The sequence below is a fragment of the Lontra canadensis genome, unplaced genomic scaffold (genome assembly GCF_010015895.1).
Source record: "Lontra canadensis isolate GAN:19392208 unplaced genomic scaffold, GSC_riverotter_1.0 scaffold8, whole genome shotgun sequence".
In the NCBI taxonomy this organism is placed as follows: domain Eukaryota; kingdom Metazoa; phylum Chordata; class Mammalia; order Carnivora; family Mustelidae; genus Lontra; species Lontra canadensis.
In genome coordinates this window covers 1,262,452-1,278,197 of record NW_022631002.1, presented here as the reverse complement: position 1 = coordinate 1,278,197, position 15,746 = coordinate 1,262,452, and the positions used below count along the sequence as shown (strand labels likewise).

Below are 15,746 nucleotides of genomic sequence, written 5' to 3'. Positions count from 1 at the left end.
TGAGCTGCCCTGGAAAATGGGGGGGGGGCCTCTGGGATCCTATGAACATGACCCAAAAGACAGGAGAGACAAGGTCCATTTCCAGGGCTAGAACAGACAGCACTGGCCCTGTTCCAGGCTGGGAGGCGATGCGAGTGTCCGCTCAGCCCGTAGAGGGGCCTCTTCCTGGGGCCTCCAGCAGGGGCGCCCTGGGGAGTCAGGCCCGGCACAGGGGCAGTGCCAGGGGTAGGGGGAAGCTGCTGCGCGAGCGGCAGGGACAGCCTGCTGGCTTCCGCACCCTCCCCGACTTCCAGCCAGACGGGAGCCCAAGGGAGGAGGGCCTGAGGTCCCTGCTCTCCGTTTGGGGGTCGCAGCCGCCGGAAGCCGTGGACCCCAGGAATGCTGCTTCCACCTCGGTCTCGGACGGAAATCCCCACCCGGCCGCAGCCGCCTCCACACCCCAAATCTGGCCCAAGACACTGGGGGGCGTCAAGGCCTCGGGCTTCCTGAGCGGACCCTTACTGCCCACGTCCTGCCGACGGAGGGAGCTGGAGGGGAGCGCAGGAGTCCTGGGCGGGGCCGAGGGTCTGGGGGCGGAGCCACGAGGAGCCTGGGGCGGGGTTGGGGGGGGTGAGCAGAGCCTCCCGGGGTCAGGTTTGGGGGCGGAGCTAGCGCCGAGGGGGCGGGTCCAGAGCGACCCGAAGCTCGGCCGGACCCGGTGCCGCTGGGCGGCGGGAAAGAATACGTCGCTGAGTCAGGGTTAGGCCTGGGAACAAAGCTGCGAGGCCGAACGAGGAGCCAAAGAAGCCAGAGGTCTGCCCAGGGCCGGGGGCGGGGCCAGAGCCGTGCAGACCGGGGGCGGGGCCAGGGCGACAGGGGCGGGGTCGAGACTGCAGTGAACGAGAGTCCGCCCAGGGGCGGGACCGAGGGGCGGGGGGGCGGTGCCGCGGGGGCGGTGCCAGCGCGGCGGGGGCGGGCCGGAGGCGCGGCGCCGGAGACACGCAGGCCCCGCCCCCGCCGTGCCGGCCCGCCCGCCAGCCAGCCGGGAGAGCCCCGGCCGAGGCCGCCCGGTTAGCCGCGCGCTGCCCGCAGGTTCCATTGAGAAAAGCCGAGCGGCGGCGGCGGCGGCGGCGGCGGCTGCGCGGTAGCAGAGGAGCCGGCAGCAGCCCGCCGCCCGCCGCCCCCGGCGGTCGGTGCGCCCGCAGCGCAGGGCCTTGCCTCCGGCCTCCGCTGCGGCTCCGGGCCAGGCGCGGCGGGCGGGGGCGCGGGCCGGGACGGCCGCGGAGCCCGGGGCCGGGGGCATGAGCCACCCCGGGGCCCCGCCGCGCCCCCGCCGCCCGCCGCCGCCCGCCAGGGGCTAGAGGCGGCCGCCGGGAGGGCGCGCGGCGTCGGAGACATGTCCAGGAGGAAACAGAGCAACCCCCGGCAGATAAAGCGTGAGTCAAACTTTGCCCGCCCGCCCCGACCCCCGTCGGCCCCCATCGGCGCGCCCCCGCACGGCCGGCCGGCTGCGCTCGCGGCGCCCGCGACCTTCACCCCGCGCCGCGCCCCCCGCGCCGCGCGCCAAGCGCGCGGTAATCTAATCTCCGCCGGCCAGCCGGGCCCCCGCGTCTCGGCTCGGGCACCCAGGGTCCGGCCGGGAGGGGTGTCCGCGCCGGGGACCGGGAGCGGGGCGGCTGGGGGCGCGGCCCCCTCGCGTCCTGCCCCTCCCCCGCATCCCCAAGATGGTGCGGCGATAAGGCGGCCCCGATCTGGGCTCCGATAAAGTTTAAAATATTCCATTCTGCAAGTCCCATCCTGATAAGATCGCTCTGTCGGGACGGGCTGAAATTGTGATCTTATCTCGCCGCGCGGTTGACTCTCCCAGGCTTTGTATCTAGAGGGAGAAACAGAGAGACCTGGGAGGGAGAAGGGGCACCCGGGCCGCGTGGAAATGCACGACCAAGTGGCGGGGACCGGCCCGCGCCCACCGGCTCTCCTGCCCACCCAAGAGCCGCGTGGCTGGGGGGTGGGGGTGGGGGCGGCCACGGCAGTCCGTGCGCTCGCAGCCGCTCGAACTCCCGCGTCCTGTCGCCGGGGTCTCAAACTCCAGCCTTCCCGGCCTGGCGACAGCCTCCTGGAGGTCCGACCTTACTCTCTGTCCCGGCCAAGGCCGCACGTGTAGTAGCAGCCGGGCAACACCCACCCCCTCAAGCGAGGGGCTACTCCAAATCAGGGAAGGGGGGCTTCCGGGGACTCGGCCCCAGGTCACGGTCGCCTCTGCGCGTGTCCCAAGTTTGTCGCCTATTCCGGCCGCGCGGGCCCCTCCGCAGGGGCCCGCGCGGCCGCTGAGTTCATACTGCCAATGCCCAGTGATAAAGCGCCGCGCACTCTGGGCCGCTGGACTGCGCGAGGAGCGAGAGCGCGCGCGCACAGGAAGCGCCGCTCCCCACCCCACACCAGTAACTTCGCGCTTCTCGCCCGGGGCCGGAGTACGGGGGTTCCTCCGGGGGTCGCATCTCCCAGGCAGGATGGGAAGTGACGAGGGGAAGCCTCCAGCCCTCTGCCCAGCCCCAGGCACTCGGGCTGTCCACACGACCACTACCACCAGGATCCCATGTGCGCGCGCCTGGGGGAAGTGTCTACCCCCCAGGTCCTAGACAGGGGGAAAGCAAGCATGAATCTGGGTTCCCGTAACCCACTCCCTCAGTGCGCAAGCGGGACCTGTTTTCCGAAAGTCTCCTTCTATCAAGTCAACTTAAGTATTAAAACCACCCACAGGTCCCGATCTGCGCTCATTCTCTGGTTTCTTTTTCCCCTCCTCCCCTGTGCGCCTCTGTTCGGTCTGTTCTCATGTGTGCGTGTGTGTATGTGTTTCAGCGTGATGAGAAACACAGATAGCGCGGGCAGGGAGATCTCAGGCTGGGAACCGATCAACAGCGCCGATAAGGCCTCGAGCAGGGTGAGCGCCCGGGCCCAGGGGGGTCGGCCGAGCGGTGCGCCTTGGGGACAGGAACCGCATCAGGCACGCAGAGGACCCCCGCTGCTGGCCCTCTGCGCGGCCAGGATCCGGGCAGGGGTGGGGGCGCGGCAGGCGGCACCGGGCACCCTCCCTGCGGCACCCCCGGGCGCCGCCTCCCTCTGGCAGATCTTGGCGCGTTAAGATGCGAGCGCTGATTGTCACCAAGCGGCGGCGCCCGCCCGCCCTCCCTCTGCCCGCGGCAGTGCGTGCGGCCCTCGCAGCTGTGCGCCCGCTGCGCTAGCCTCACCTGCGACCAGGCCGCGGGTGTGGAGGGAAGGGGGCCGGGCTCTTGGGGCCACCGCCCCCTGCGCCCTCACCAGAGCCCGGGCGCAGCTGCCAGCGCCTCTGTGCGCCTTTTGTTCCGCGCGGAGATAGATGTGCCGTGCTGATAAGGCGCGCAACCGATGGCGGAGGCGATAGGCGCTTCCATTTATTAACTTCAAACGTGGGAGCGGGGGAGGGCGAGGCAGGAGCGCGGCCTTGGCCGGCCAGATGGCCGAGACGATAGGCTGGGCCGAGCGGGCTGGGAGCGCGGGGCAGAGCCCAGCTCGGACCCCCGGCCCGCGGAGCTTTCCTCCCGCCCGGGTCGATGTGAGCTCCGATAAGCTCAGGGCCGGTCGGCCGGATGGCGATCGCCAAGAGCGATAAGAGGCCTTATCTATGGCCACCAGGCCCGGCCGGGTTCGAGGCAACAACAGCGTGGGGGAGTCGTGGCTGGAGAAGTGGGGGCTCGGACCGGGCCAGGGCGGGGGCAGGGGGAGCGGGCGTCTGCGACGGGTCGTGTTGGCGAGTTTTCTTCCCAAACATGCTTAATTGCCAAGAAGTTGATCCTCCCTGCGGGTGGTACAGTCCGTCAAAATGAAAGGAAAGTGACTCTGCGCTGGCCCAGAGCTGCGGGGGTGGGGGTGGGGGTCACCGGCCGAGTCCTACGAGATGGTGTGAGATAGCCCGAGGTGGGGTTTGTCACCTCCAGCGCCAGCATGTTTTCCCCCTTGAAAGGTGCTAGGGTTGGTGTGCGTTCCTGGCAGGTTCTAAGTGTAGCCTCCTTGGAGTTTTATTGAAAAAAAAAAAAAAATCAAGGTGGAATCTGTTTCCCAGGCTGAGTTTGGGGCGGGGGCAGTGTGCTGATGGTCTTTCCTAGCTCGTCTCCCAGATCAGGATGGAAGACCTGCCTTGACTCACTCAGCGGAATCTTTATTGAGCACTTGCTGTATGCATGCCCTGGGTCCCAGCCCTGTCTTAAGTGGGGGGTAATAGGTGGAAGTCCAGTCCGAGATACGTCACAGAAGGGGGTACCTCCAGCCAGGTCAGCAGTAGGCCCCCGTGGCGGGACCTTGGACAATGGGCAGGCTCAGTTTCCAGCTCTGAGAAGTGGGATGGTGATTCCTGGCTGTCGGCAGGGGTGTGAAGGGCTCAGAGACAAGGGGCGCCAGGGAAGGGGCGCCACGGTGACGAGGTGAGGCGGGTGGGGCCAGGCCTCAGTTTCCCCCTTCTGAAAAATGCTGGCAGGTCTGACTGGTGTTGTCAAGGGGACCCCTTGGCAGGGGGAGGCCCCTCGGGGACCATGAGCTTAGATACCGAGTAGAAACCCAGGCCAGCCGGGTGGGGGGCTTCCAGCAGAAGCTGGGGACCTGCCCCTCCCATCCGCCTCCAGCAGCCACTGCCTCTCCTGGGAGGGTGGTGTTCACACGTTCTCCGAGTTTGATTAAGCGAAGTATTGGTGGCCTCAGGATGACTAATTCACTCCGTCACCCACACTCTCTCCAGCAGCCCGGCACCTGCCTGCAGGGCTGGCGGGGCCTTCTGGTGAGGGCAGGTGCTGCAGAGCCGGGTGAGGCCCGGGATGGGGGGGGAGGAAGAGGTGGTCTCTCCTCGAGTTTTCGGGAATGTAAGAGGGATTGTCTGCACAAGGCTGTGCGCAGTCTCCTCCCAAGTACGGGAGGCATGTGGGGGTCGGCTTGGCCCCACAGGGCTCCCTCATTGGGATAGCAGAGGGGTGAAGAGAGAGGGGGACCTGGCCACCTGCTTGTCCTGATGTAGAACCCACACGGGCATTTCACTTGCCTTCCACAGCCTCAGTTTCCCCTCTGTGAAAGACAGGTGTGATGGTGCCTGCCATCCCGGGCTCAGCAGGGACGTAAGTCCTGTCCTCCGCTGGCCCTGGGAACACGGGGACCAATTTATGGTGAGCCCAGGGGACAAAGGACCAGAGGCCAGAAGGACCTTGCCCACGGGTCCCCAGCCCTGAACCTGGACTTGAACGTTCCAGGTGGACCCTGGAGCACCCCCCCCAACCCTGAGGTTGGGTTCTGCCCTGACTCTAGATGGCTCTGGGTTTTCCTACACACCCAGGCCTCAGGCAAGATGAACCGCTCTTTCATACACTAGACAGTAATGACATTAACTGTAGCTAACACTTAAGGTTACATGTTAACTCCAAATAGGTCCTATTCTTACCACCTTTCCGTCTGGGGAAACCGAGCTTAAGTTTCTCCCCCAAAGAAGCGGCAGAACCAGAGCTGGAATGCAGGCAGCCCTCCCCGAGCTCTGGACCAGCCTGCTCGTGAGCATCACCTTGTCAGACAAGCATTCCTCTTGTCTGTCCGCCCCCAGGCATATCCGGCTTCAGTCTCTGCATCTGTGAAATGGGCCTCTGGGAGTGGAGCTGCTCTGGGTCCTTCTCTAGCCCAGCCCTGGCCAAATCTCCCAGGGCCTCCTTCCCAAGATGCTGCTGCGCAGGGGTGCTCCCTGGGGAGACGGAAGCCGGCCCTGCCCAAGGGCCTGAGCCCTGTCCGAGCCTGGCCTGCCCAGCCAGCCCCTCCCTGCAGGTCACTGGGAGCCCAGCATGGCACCAGCCCCGCCAGGGATTTAAATGGGTCAGTTAGGGAAGAAAGGAGGAGGGAATGTGATGCCATTAATTGTACCCCTTATCTTCTGTTTCTATGCCAACCAGACGTTCCTGGGGCTTGACGGACTCGTGAATAATAGTCCCAGCCGGTCTATCTGCCATCGACGGGCCTCCTCCTGGAGGCAGCTGTTGCCCGCTGATTGGTATCGCCAAGCGCAGGGACCTGGGCCTGGGCCTGCACTCAGGCTTCTGCCCACCCAGTCACCATACCCCTGGAGCTGCCCCAGGGTCCCTGTTCCCATTTCACAGGAGGGGAAACTGAGGCCACAGCCCTGTGTTTACTCTCTGGACCTTGTCTACTGCTCCCCATTCGGCAGGAGTGGCCTGGGGTGCATGGGCTTCCAGAAGTGGGCACAGTAACCCCTGCAGATGGAACTGACCTCCACATGGACCTCCCGGCCTGCTGTGCTCTAGCTGAGAGGGGAGGATTTCTCTCTGGCATGTTTCAGTCCCAGCGCCAGGGCCTTTGCACAGGCAGCCCAGATCTCTGCTACCTGGGAATGGATCTGTCCTGTCCCCACATAGTGGGCTTTCCAGAACTCTGTCACATAAATGACCTAATGGATACACAGTGTGAAATGGTTGTAGGACTATGGGCAAGGCCCTCCCGAGTGATCCTCCGTTTACCCATCTGCAAAATAGGGATGATGACATTGCTGGTCCCTGAGCACAGCACTGAGAATCCAAGGGAAATTCACATCGTCTGGGACAGTGCCACTCCTGCCTCCCCTCCTTCCTGGCTGAGTGACCTCAGCGAGGGTCTTTCGTTCCCAGTGCCGGTTTTCTCATCTGTAGAATGGGTATAACACAGTGCCTTCTCCTGCGGCTGTGCCGAGGGCCCAAGTAGGACTGGGGGGTGCTGTGGGTGCCTAATGAACAGCAGCATTTGGAGCACAGCCTGCGCCCCAGCTCAGGATGGGAGCCCGGGCTGTTTGTTGCTCAATGACATGTTGCTCCCATGCACCCCTGGGGGCCAGTGGGTGAACGGAGGACAGAGACCCTTCCTCCTGGGACCCGAGGGCTTGTATCCCCACCCTGTCCCTACACAGGGAGCAGAGGCTTTGTGCTCTGGGCCTGGGCTGCCCTCATCTCCAGAGTGGGAGGCCACCGCAGAGGGGCCATCGCTTGGCCTTGGGTCCTGACCTCACCGTGACCCTGAGGACAAATTACTTCTTGGATCTCAGTTCCCACTTTTGAAGCAAGAGCTTAATAGCACCACCTCCTTCCTGGGGTCGTTATGCGAGGCGTGTGAGATCGCCAGTGCCAGCTGTGAAGTATGGTCCCAAGGTCACGTCCTTTGTGGATGCGGCCGCCCTGGTCGCTGCTTGTTGCGCTACTGAGATTTTGCCGGGAGCCTGGAGGACTGGACACTTCATGCAGCAGAGTCCTGTCTCTGGCCTCCCTCCTCCTGCCCTCTGGTGTTACTTTCTACGGGGACATGTGGGCGGGGTGCCCTGATATGCCACACCCGGGCTGGGCTGGCCCCACACCCTCTCAGTCCTGCTCCTGCCCAAGGGTCTTACCTGCCGCTATGACCGGCAGCATATGGGTTCACCCATCTTACAGGTGAGAACACTGAGGCCCTGGGGGACTGGGACGCGCTGGAGGCTGCAGGATGGAAGCTGGATCTGTGGACCCCGGTGGTGGGCAGAGCTTCTCTGGGGTGCACTGGCTCGCCCCTCAGGCCACCTGTCCCAGGACCTCTCTAGCCCACTCTTCCCCTCCTCCTTCTCCCTCTCCCAAGGACCCATGTTTGGGGGAAGGCAGTGTCCCCGCTGGGTCAGGAATGTGGCAGCTGACCTTGGGCCCGAGCTGGGTTAGGGAGATAAGCCAGCCCCTCCCCTCCACCTCCCGTTCCTCCTGTCTGCCTCCCCTAGACCAGAGACTGTGCACTCCCAGAGCCCAGCTTTCCCCCGCTGTAGAAGAGGAGAGAGGGTGCTGGGGTACCACTTCCAGGAGCCTGAGCACGGGCAGAGCTCAGACCAGCCCTAGTGCTCCTGGATCCTTCCGTCCAGGCGCTGCAGTGGGGACAGAGACCCAGACAGCCGGCCGCTGCTAGCTCCCATCTGCTAAGTGCTTTGCAGGCATCCCCTCCTGTGATTCTCCTGGACGCCTGCTAAGGTTGGGGTTTTCAACCCATTGTCCACACAGAGAAGTGGAGGACCAGAGGGTAGGTGGTTATACCAGGGTCACCCAGCACATGAGCAGTATAGAAACAGGTTTGAGGAGGGGGTCTACAGAAGGCTGGGGGTCTGTGTCCTAGGCCTCCCAGAAATCATAGGCAGGCTGCTTCCTGGGAAGGAGGGGATGGCCACCGTGTGGGCTCTGATCATGGGTGCCTCCAGGAGCTTCCCTGTGGGCGGCTGCAGCCAAGGACAGGCCAGAATCCTGGGGTCAAGGATAAGACTCTGCAGAGACAAAGAATTTGCCCTGCCTTCCCGAGGCTCAGTCTTTACCTTTGCAAGACAGGATGTTATGAGGATGCCAGGCTGGGCTCTGGGGGTGCCTAGACCTCCTGCAAGTCGCCAAGCCTCAGTTTCCCCCATGAAGTGGAACATTGATTCCGACAGCTTGGGGTGGGGAGGCTAAGACCTGGTGTAGGTGGTGGCTGGGTTCAGAGCTGGGGGGCCATCATGGCTGGGTTCAGAGCCGGGGGGGCCATCGGGGTTGTGCGACAATTAGAGTGGAGAGCACAGAGGGTTGTCTGTCTTCTCCTCAGTCCCCCGGGCCTGCTTCCCACCAGTTCTTCTTGGTGTCTGTCTCAAGCCCTCCAGCTTTCCCAGCCTACCCTGGGTGCTGCACCTGTCGCAGGCCTCCTGCCTCAGTGCCCCTTTCCTCCATCGAGCCTCCACCCTGCAAGTCAGACCCAGAGAGCAGGAGGGGGGAGGGCTTAGGGCCTGGTGGTCATGGCTCCATCCTGCAGTGGGCCCTCTGCTGGGGACAGGGCCTCGCGGACAGTGGTGGGTCTGTCCTGGGCTCTCCCGGATTCTCAGCGCCTGGGGAGGGCTTGGCGGCTGCCCAGGCATCAGGTGCTGGGACGACCGAGACCCAAGAGAAGGCCTCGGCTCAGAGCCTCAGGCAGCTACAGGACTTCACGTGCCCCCCCCCCCCCCAGTACAGACCCAGCTTGTCTGCCCCCCCACCCCACTAGTCCTGCCGTGAAGCCGGGTTTGCCCGGCCTCGGTCAGTGAGGCAGGCGTCCCCTGAGCACTTACTGAGCCCCCGCTCATGCCTTTCCTCCAGCCCCCGCTGAGGGGCGCTGAGTGGCTAACCCCGTGCACAGAGGAAACTGAGGCTTCCTGGGTTTTCAGAGGGAGGGCTGTCTCCGGAGCTCCCCGCCCCTGGGGAGGGGAGAGGATGGCTGCAGCGGTGGTTTCCATGGGGAAGAGCTCTCCTGGCTTTCCGCTGGCCCCGCAGCACTCATGCTTGAGTCCAGGAAACTGAGGCCTTCCTGCGGTTCCGGGCAGTGTCCAGCTGTGGTCTCCAGGCTGTTTCTCACTGGCCGTATGACCTTGGGCGAGTCCCTTCCCCGCTCTGTGCCCAGGTGGCTGCTGCCCTGCCCTCGAGCTGCAGGAGAGGAACCAGAGCCCCGGTCGACCCTGTCTATACCCGGGGCAGTTCCTAGGGCCCTTGGAGTCAGATGCAGAGCTCCGTGCAGGGGCCGGGACACGGGGGAGACTCTTGCCCCACAGCTCAGATGCCCCTCTGAGCACTCAGTCCTCGCAGGGTTGGAATGAGTGGACTTGGGGTCCCTTCTTTTGAATAAACAGAAGCGTTCCACTTATGGCCTGTTGGGGTGTCCCATGCAGGAGGGCTGAGGGCAGTGGGAGGCCCTTTCACATTTGAGGGGTGCAGTGAGTGTACCCCAGGCTGCCAAGGGGCCACGAAGCCAAGCCTCAGGTCAGGACCTGCAGGGGAGAGAGGCCACAAGGCTGTCTTCACCCTGCTGGCCTTGTCACTGATGTTTCTGGCTCCTGGGGCTTAGAGCCTGGAAAAGGCCCCAAGAAGGGGCCACCTGGCAGGAGGGCATGCTGTTCCCATCCTCTCCCCGCCACCACACTCTGTCGCTTCATGGGCCTGGCACAGCTCAGGAAGGCCCGGGACCCCTGGGACCCTGAGCTAGTTTCCTGCCTCAGTTTCCCCTCCTGTGCCTCATGCCCATGCCCGGCCCTGCCCAAACCAAACATTTTCCCAGAGTACAGAGAGACTCCCGACATTCACGGTAGTGGCCTTATGGTCAGGGGGGCACCCAAGCCCTCAGGGGCCCCAGCCAGGCCAGCTGTCCCCCCTCCCTCCTGGCTTTGCCCGCCGAACTCCAGCCCTCCCGGAACTGTCTGCTGGCCGGGCCTCTGGCAGGCGCAGGTTTCAGCTCCTGTGATAACTCGGAAAGTTGAACTGGCCCCATTACCGCGCTGAGATGGTTGGCGAGATACGGCCTTGATAATGGGGGAGATACAGCGTCTCCGTGGCCAATAGCCCAGCCTCTCCGCCCATTAACATTCCCTACCAGCGATCCGTTCCCGCGCCTATCTCCTCCGTTTCCACTCCTCCCGCAGATAAGAATGGAAATTCTGACTTCATAGCTCACTGATTAAAGTGTCTGGATTTCTTGATAATACACAGATAAATTATGTTTTTGAAAAAGAAGGTAGGGAGGAGGGTGGGGATGGGGAGGGCCCTGGAGGGGAGCCCTTGGCAGTCCCCGCCAGCCTCTCCTGGCCCCCAGGGGCCGGCGGTGAACCTCAGCTGGTCCATCCTGCCCCTCACAGGCCTCTGTACCGACGCAGTATCTGGGGGCCCGGCCCGGGAGGGGAGGGCTTTGGCGTCCACTCAGAAAAGCAGTGGCAGGAGGAGGAGGCATGTTGGAAGGGAGGGGACCCCTGGCCTGAGGGGTGAGCCTCATGGGGGCATGGGGGTGGGGGAGAAGGATTCAAGGTGCTCCACTACAGCTGGGAGTCTGCCCCGGCTGCCTGGGCTCTAACTCCGGGTGCATGTACCTCAGTTCTCTCCTCTGTCCACTGGGCCCCAGGGCAGGGTCTCCGCTGTCCCCGGGGAACCCGGAACCGTACCTTGTCACACAGTGCATGCCCAGTCGATGCAGGGACTGCGCAGAGCTCCGATGGGGAGGGGCTCCCGTCCCCCCTGCCTTCCCTGGCCCGCCAGCCCCCCTGCTACTTGTGACGGTCGGCGCCCGGATGGGACGCTAGTGCCATCTCTGCATCTGTCTGGATAAAGCCGCCTCCTTCAGCTGATCCGAGATCCTTCGGTGATGGTGGTACGATTAGCAGCGATTAGGGCCTGGCGTGTGGCTAATCCCCCTGCTGAGGGACAGGCCCGGCAGCCACGTGGGGGCCAGGCACCCGCAGCTGTGCCAGAGGGGATGCCGAGGCCTGGGAGAGCGCGACCCCCCCCCCTGCCCCCGTGTGTGCCTGAGGCTCCTCGCAGGTGTGGCCTTGCATGTCATTGTTCCCCCTTTCCTGTAGTTCTTTTTTAAGTGACTCTCAAGACATGACATTTCTCTGTGATCCCAGAGGCAAGAGGCCTGAGTGGGCAGTCAGCAACGTTTCCGACGTGATCTAGGATGCCACGGTCCCAGCAGTCCTAATGGTGGCCATCGTCAGCTGGTAGCTCGCTTTACTGAGCACCTCCTGTATGCCAGGCCTAGGCTTGACCTGTGATACCCTGTAGAGTCCCAGCAGCCCTGGAAAGGCGCCACCTCTGACCTCATTTCTTCTCAGAAGAGGACTAGAGGGGCAGAGAGGTTGAGCAACTCACCCAAGGTCACACAGCACAGAAGGGAGCAGTAGAGACTGACTTGGCGGCCTAGTCAAGGTCTGGGTCTCCATCATAGCTGGAGGTTCTGGTGGTGGTTATAGCCGTAGCCTCTTCTCCTAAGGGGTCTCCTCCCTCCATTTAGGGAGAAAGGACCAGGCACAGAGGGTGAGTGAGTGCTTGGGACCACGCAGACCTGTCTGAAGTCAGGAGACGATGGGGCGCCCCACTCCTGCTTATCTTGGGGGTCATTTCATCTGCCCCCATAAAATAGGTTCCTTTGGTGATAAAATTGGTTTCTTTCCGTCTTTTGGGTTTTGTTTTGTTTCATTATTCTAAAGGAAGTCAGCTATTTCCAGTAAAATGTGTGCATATGTGGGGGAGGAAGACAAGCGTAGTCTGGGGTGACCAAGGTTCAAATTCTGCCCCTTGCGTGGGTAGCCTGGGCAAGTGATTTAATGTCCCTGGATGCCAGTTTCCTCGTCTGTGCAATGGGCATAATCATAATCCTGGCCAGCTATGTGTAGTGGGGCACTGTCCTCCAGGGACGTGTGCAGGGGTTGGGGTCCCCAGGGCTGGGGCTGCCTCCCCACGCCCTTCCTGCCTGCTGCACACTGCCTGTGAATCCCACCAGCATTGTTCCTGCACTGATTTTGGTAAATAGCTCCAAGGTGCAGAGGTGTGAGCTGCCCCCCCCCCCCGCCGCCCCGTTACACAGTGCTGTGGAGGGTTCTAGAATATTTATCCTGTGGCCTTGGGAGTGTGGCTTCCAGAGCCAGAGGGAATGCAGAGAGTATATGGGGGTCTAGCCTGCCCCTGCTGCTGTGGCTCACAGGCACAGCCTTGCTGCAAGACTCAGATGCAGAAACTGTAAAATGGGGCTGAAGGTGTTGAGGCCAGCCCCAGAGACTTAGGGCAGCAGTGTCTCCCGGTCCTGCCCAGCTATGCCCACAGGGCCTCACAGGCCTTCTGGAGAGAGGGACTCAGCGCCCAGTCTCCAGGCCACTAGCCTCTGGGCCTCCCTGCCCTCGTCATTGCCCCTTGGGGCCCTTCTGTGGAGCCACAGGGTAGAGGTGCAGCTGTGTTCCCCCTGTTGTATGAACCGTCCTCAGGAGCCCCACTCTTCTGGTCAGGAGCTTGGAGGCCAGGGCTGCGGGGGGTGGGGGTGCGTGGGGGGGGGACGACACAGCAGGAGGGATCTGAGCTAGGGCGGCCCCCACCCCTCAGTTCCCCAGCTTGGGGGCCTGGGGTGGGCTGTGCTCCTCCCTCCTCCCCCCCAACTAAAAAGGAAAGGGAACTCTGATAAAAGGCGATAGTTCCGCGTGGTGGAGGAGCCCCTATCGCCGTATCTATCTGCCTCCTCGCTCCCGGCCGGTGTGCGGCTTCCCTTATCTCACCCCTCCAAAATGCCAGGAACAAAAGCCTGTGCACACTCACACTGACCCCCGAGAGCCCACCGCCCCGCAATTCATGGGGAACGGGATGCCACTCCGGGGGCGGGGGGGTCCGCTTAAAATCATCATCTTCTGCATCATTGCTTTGCGAAGGAAACCAAAAAACAACCCTCCCTGGGGAGACGCGGCTCTAAGCTGCCCCCCCAGGAGGCCCTCCCTGCAGGGAAGGAACCTGGCCTTGGGATGAGGGGCGAGGTCCCAGCTGTGCGCTGCCGCCGCTGCCGTCCTGGTTATGTGACCTTGGGTCAGTGTCTTTCCCCCTCTGAGTCACTCCTAATGGGCGGGGGCGGGGGTGGGGGGGCGGGGGAGTCCGAGGATTTAACGGAGCTTTAGAGGAAAAGGAAGAGCATGCACTATAACCAAAGTCCTCCCCATGTGGCAGGTGGCCATTTTGTGTCCCGACTTGAGCCTGGGGCAGGTTATCCAAAGGTTGGCACCCCCAGACTCTGCTCCCTCAGAGGCCAGCGCCCGGCCCCCTCCAGCGCCCCTAGCCCGGCCCCCCCAGAGCCCAGCGCACCCCCACCCCACCCCCCGCAGCGCCCAGCCCCGCGCCCCAGCCCGGCCCCCCAGAGCCCAGCCCAGCCCCCCAACAACTTCTCCCCAGGCCCCGCCCCCGCATCCCGGGAACGGAGGTCCTAATCTTCACGCCTGCCGCCAATGGAAACGGACATGCAAATGAACAGGAGTGAGGCCTGGGGATTGGCTGAGCTCCATGTGTGAGGCGGGGCCTCTTCCGGGGGGCGGGGCTCCGGAGGAGCCCTTAGTTTATGGAATGGGGGACACTGTTTTGTGCGGACCTTGACCCCATAATGGAAATAACCCCCAACTCTGGATGGGCCAGCCTTTCTGGGACCTTGCTTCTGGGGCCATCCGTTTGCCCAGGTGCATGGAGATGGACAGTTTGGCCTCTGCATGACCTCTTTCTGATCCTCAGAGCCCAGACCCCCACAGCCTGAATTAGGGGGCCAGGACTTGGGCGTTCCCGAGATCAGCCCCGCCAACTCTGACTCCCAGATGGGAACACTGAGTTCAAAAATGGGGTGGGGCAGCTCGAGGCCGGCCAGCTACCCCTCCCTGTGTCTGGGGCACCTCCAGACTCTGTGCACGCTTTCCCCCATTTCTGCCCCCCCCCCTGAGTTTTATCCAGGACCTCACACTGCCAGGCTCACTGTACCCACAGGCTGGGATGGGGCCATGGTACCATTTTAATGAGTGAGAGTCCTGACCCCTTGTCCAAGCCTGCTTTCCGTAAAATGGGACGGTCTGTTCTGTCTGCCTCTCAGGGCACTTTCTGTGTACTCTGATGGGCACCATCTGCTCCCTGGGCCTCAGTTTCCCCATCCACACAATGAGGGCTCAAACAGGAGTTTCTCAGGGGGTTTCTTAGTCTATCTGTGGCTAGGCTATATTCTAGAAACTTGGGGTCTTTCAGATTTTCCATTTTCAAAAACTTATATAACAGGAGACCGTGTCTGCATGAAGTATTCAAGAAACTCTGGGGGATTCTCATTGGGTTCAGAGTCGCTCTGCACCCCACGGATTGTCTTGGCGGAGAGATGGGGGCCTGGCTAGGCCCAGCTGGCCCAGAGCCTGGCCAGGGGCTCCCCCAGTTCCACAGCACCTGCAGGACTCCATGACCCGAAAACCAGTCACAGGCGTGGGCGTTTTGTAAAAATGCCTAAGTGGAAAATAGCAGAGGGGCAAGGAGGGGACAGGTTCAAGCTGAGATCTAAGGGGAGGAAATAGGGAGGGGGCTGTCGGACCAGAACCAGACTGAGCGTCCTCACACCCTCTTAAAACAGGGTGACAGGGTGACAGTGCCTTCCAGGCCATGGAGTGAGAGGCACTCAGTGCTCAAGAGGGAAAGGACAATTCCTAGGCCCTGTCCCGGGGAGGGGTCTGGCAGCACTGGCCTCAGAGTCTGTCCCCAAGGGGCCTTCATTCTAGAGCAGCTCTGTTTCCCCAGGACAGCTCAGGGCATACAGTAGGTGCTTAGTAAATACTTCTTCAACTGATTTCAAAATATCCCCACCCTGGCCTCTGTCCCAGGAAAGCACAGCAAACCCAAGGGAAAAAGGAAACTGGAAGGAAAGTCAATGCCTCCAGTGAGCACTGTCATGGCCAGAGCTGTAGAGCCCAGGGAGCTGGGGTCATTAGCAGCAGACAAGGAGGACCTGTCCCCTGCAGCAGGGCTGAGGCTCGCTTCCTTGGATGCTGCGTGCCTGGAATAGGGACAGCAGTCTGACTTCTGGGCATCCTTATGTGTTCAGGCCTCCAAACTTGGCTGAGTCCCTGGTGTGCCTGGTCCTTGTCCAGGATCCCCGTGACCCTCACGGGGATTTGGTCCCTGCCCTCATAATGCCCCAGGCTGCTGGGGAACAGGGAGGGAACACCAGAAATGAACCCTAAGGACAGAGGGGCACCCTGGAGCTGGGACACTAGGGTTGTGGAAGGTGAGGCAGCCGACGTTAAGCAGAGACAGATGGTGGTGTCAGGGGGTGGGGGAGAGCAGTGTTGGCAGAGGGAGCAGCAGAGGCAAAAGCTCTGAGCAGGCAATGAGCTACCACGGGGTTGGGAGGGGGCATCACAGCCCCCACCGGGCGCTGACCAGCTGGGTCAGGTCTCAGTTCAA

General features: G+C 62.8%; 1 protein-coding gene across 1 annotated transcript in view; it reads left to right on the top strand.

The window, feature by feature from the left end:
- Positions 1 to 1,245: 1,245 nt before the first annotated feature.
- Positions 1,246 to 15,746, top strand: part of ZFPM1 (zinc finger protein, FOG family member 1) — a 63,270-nt gene continuing 48,769 nt past the window's right edge. Inside the window, exon 1 of the mRNA XM_032853785.1 lies at positions 1,246 to 1,415. Within this exon, the coding sequence (XP_032709676.1) occupies positions 1,376 to 1,415 (40 nt within the window). The 5' untranslated portion in view covers positions 1,246 to 1,375. The remainder of the gene's footprint in view (positions 1,416 to 15,746) is intronic.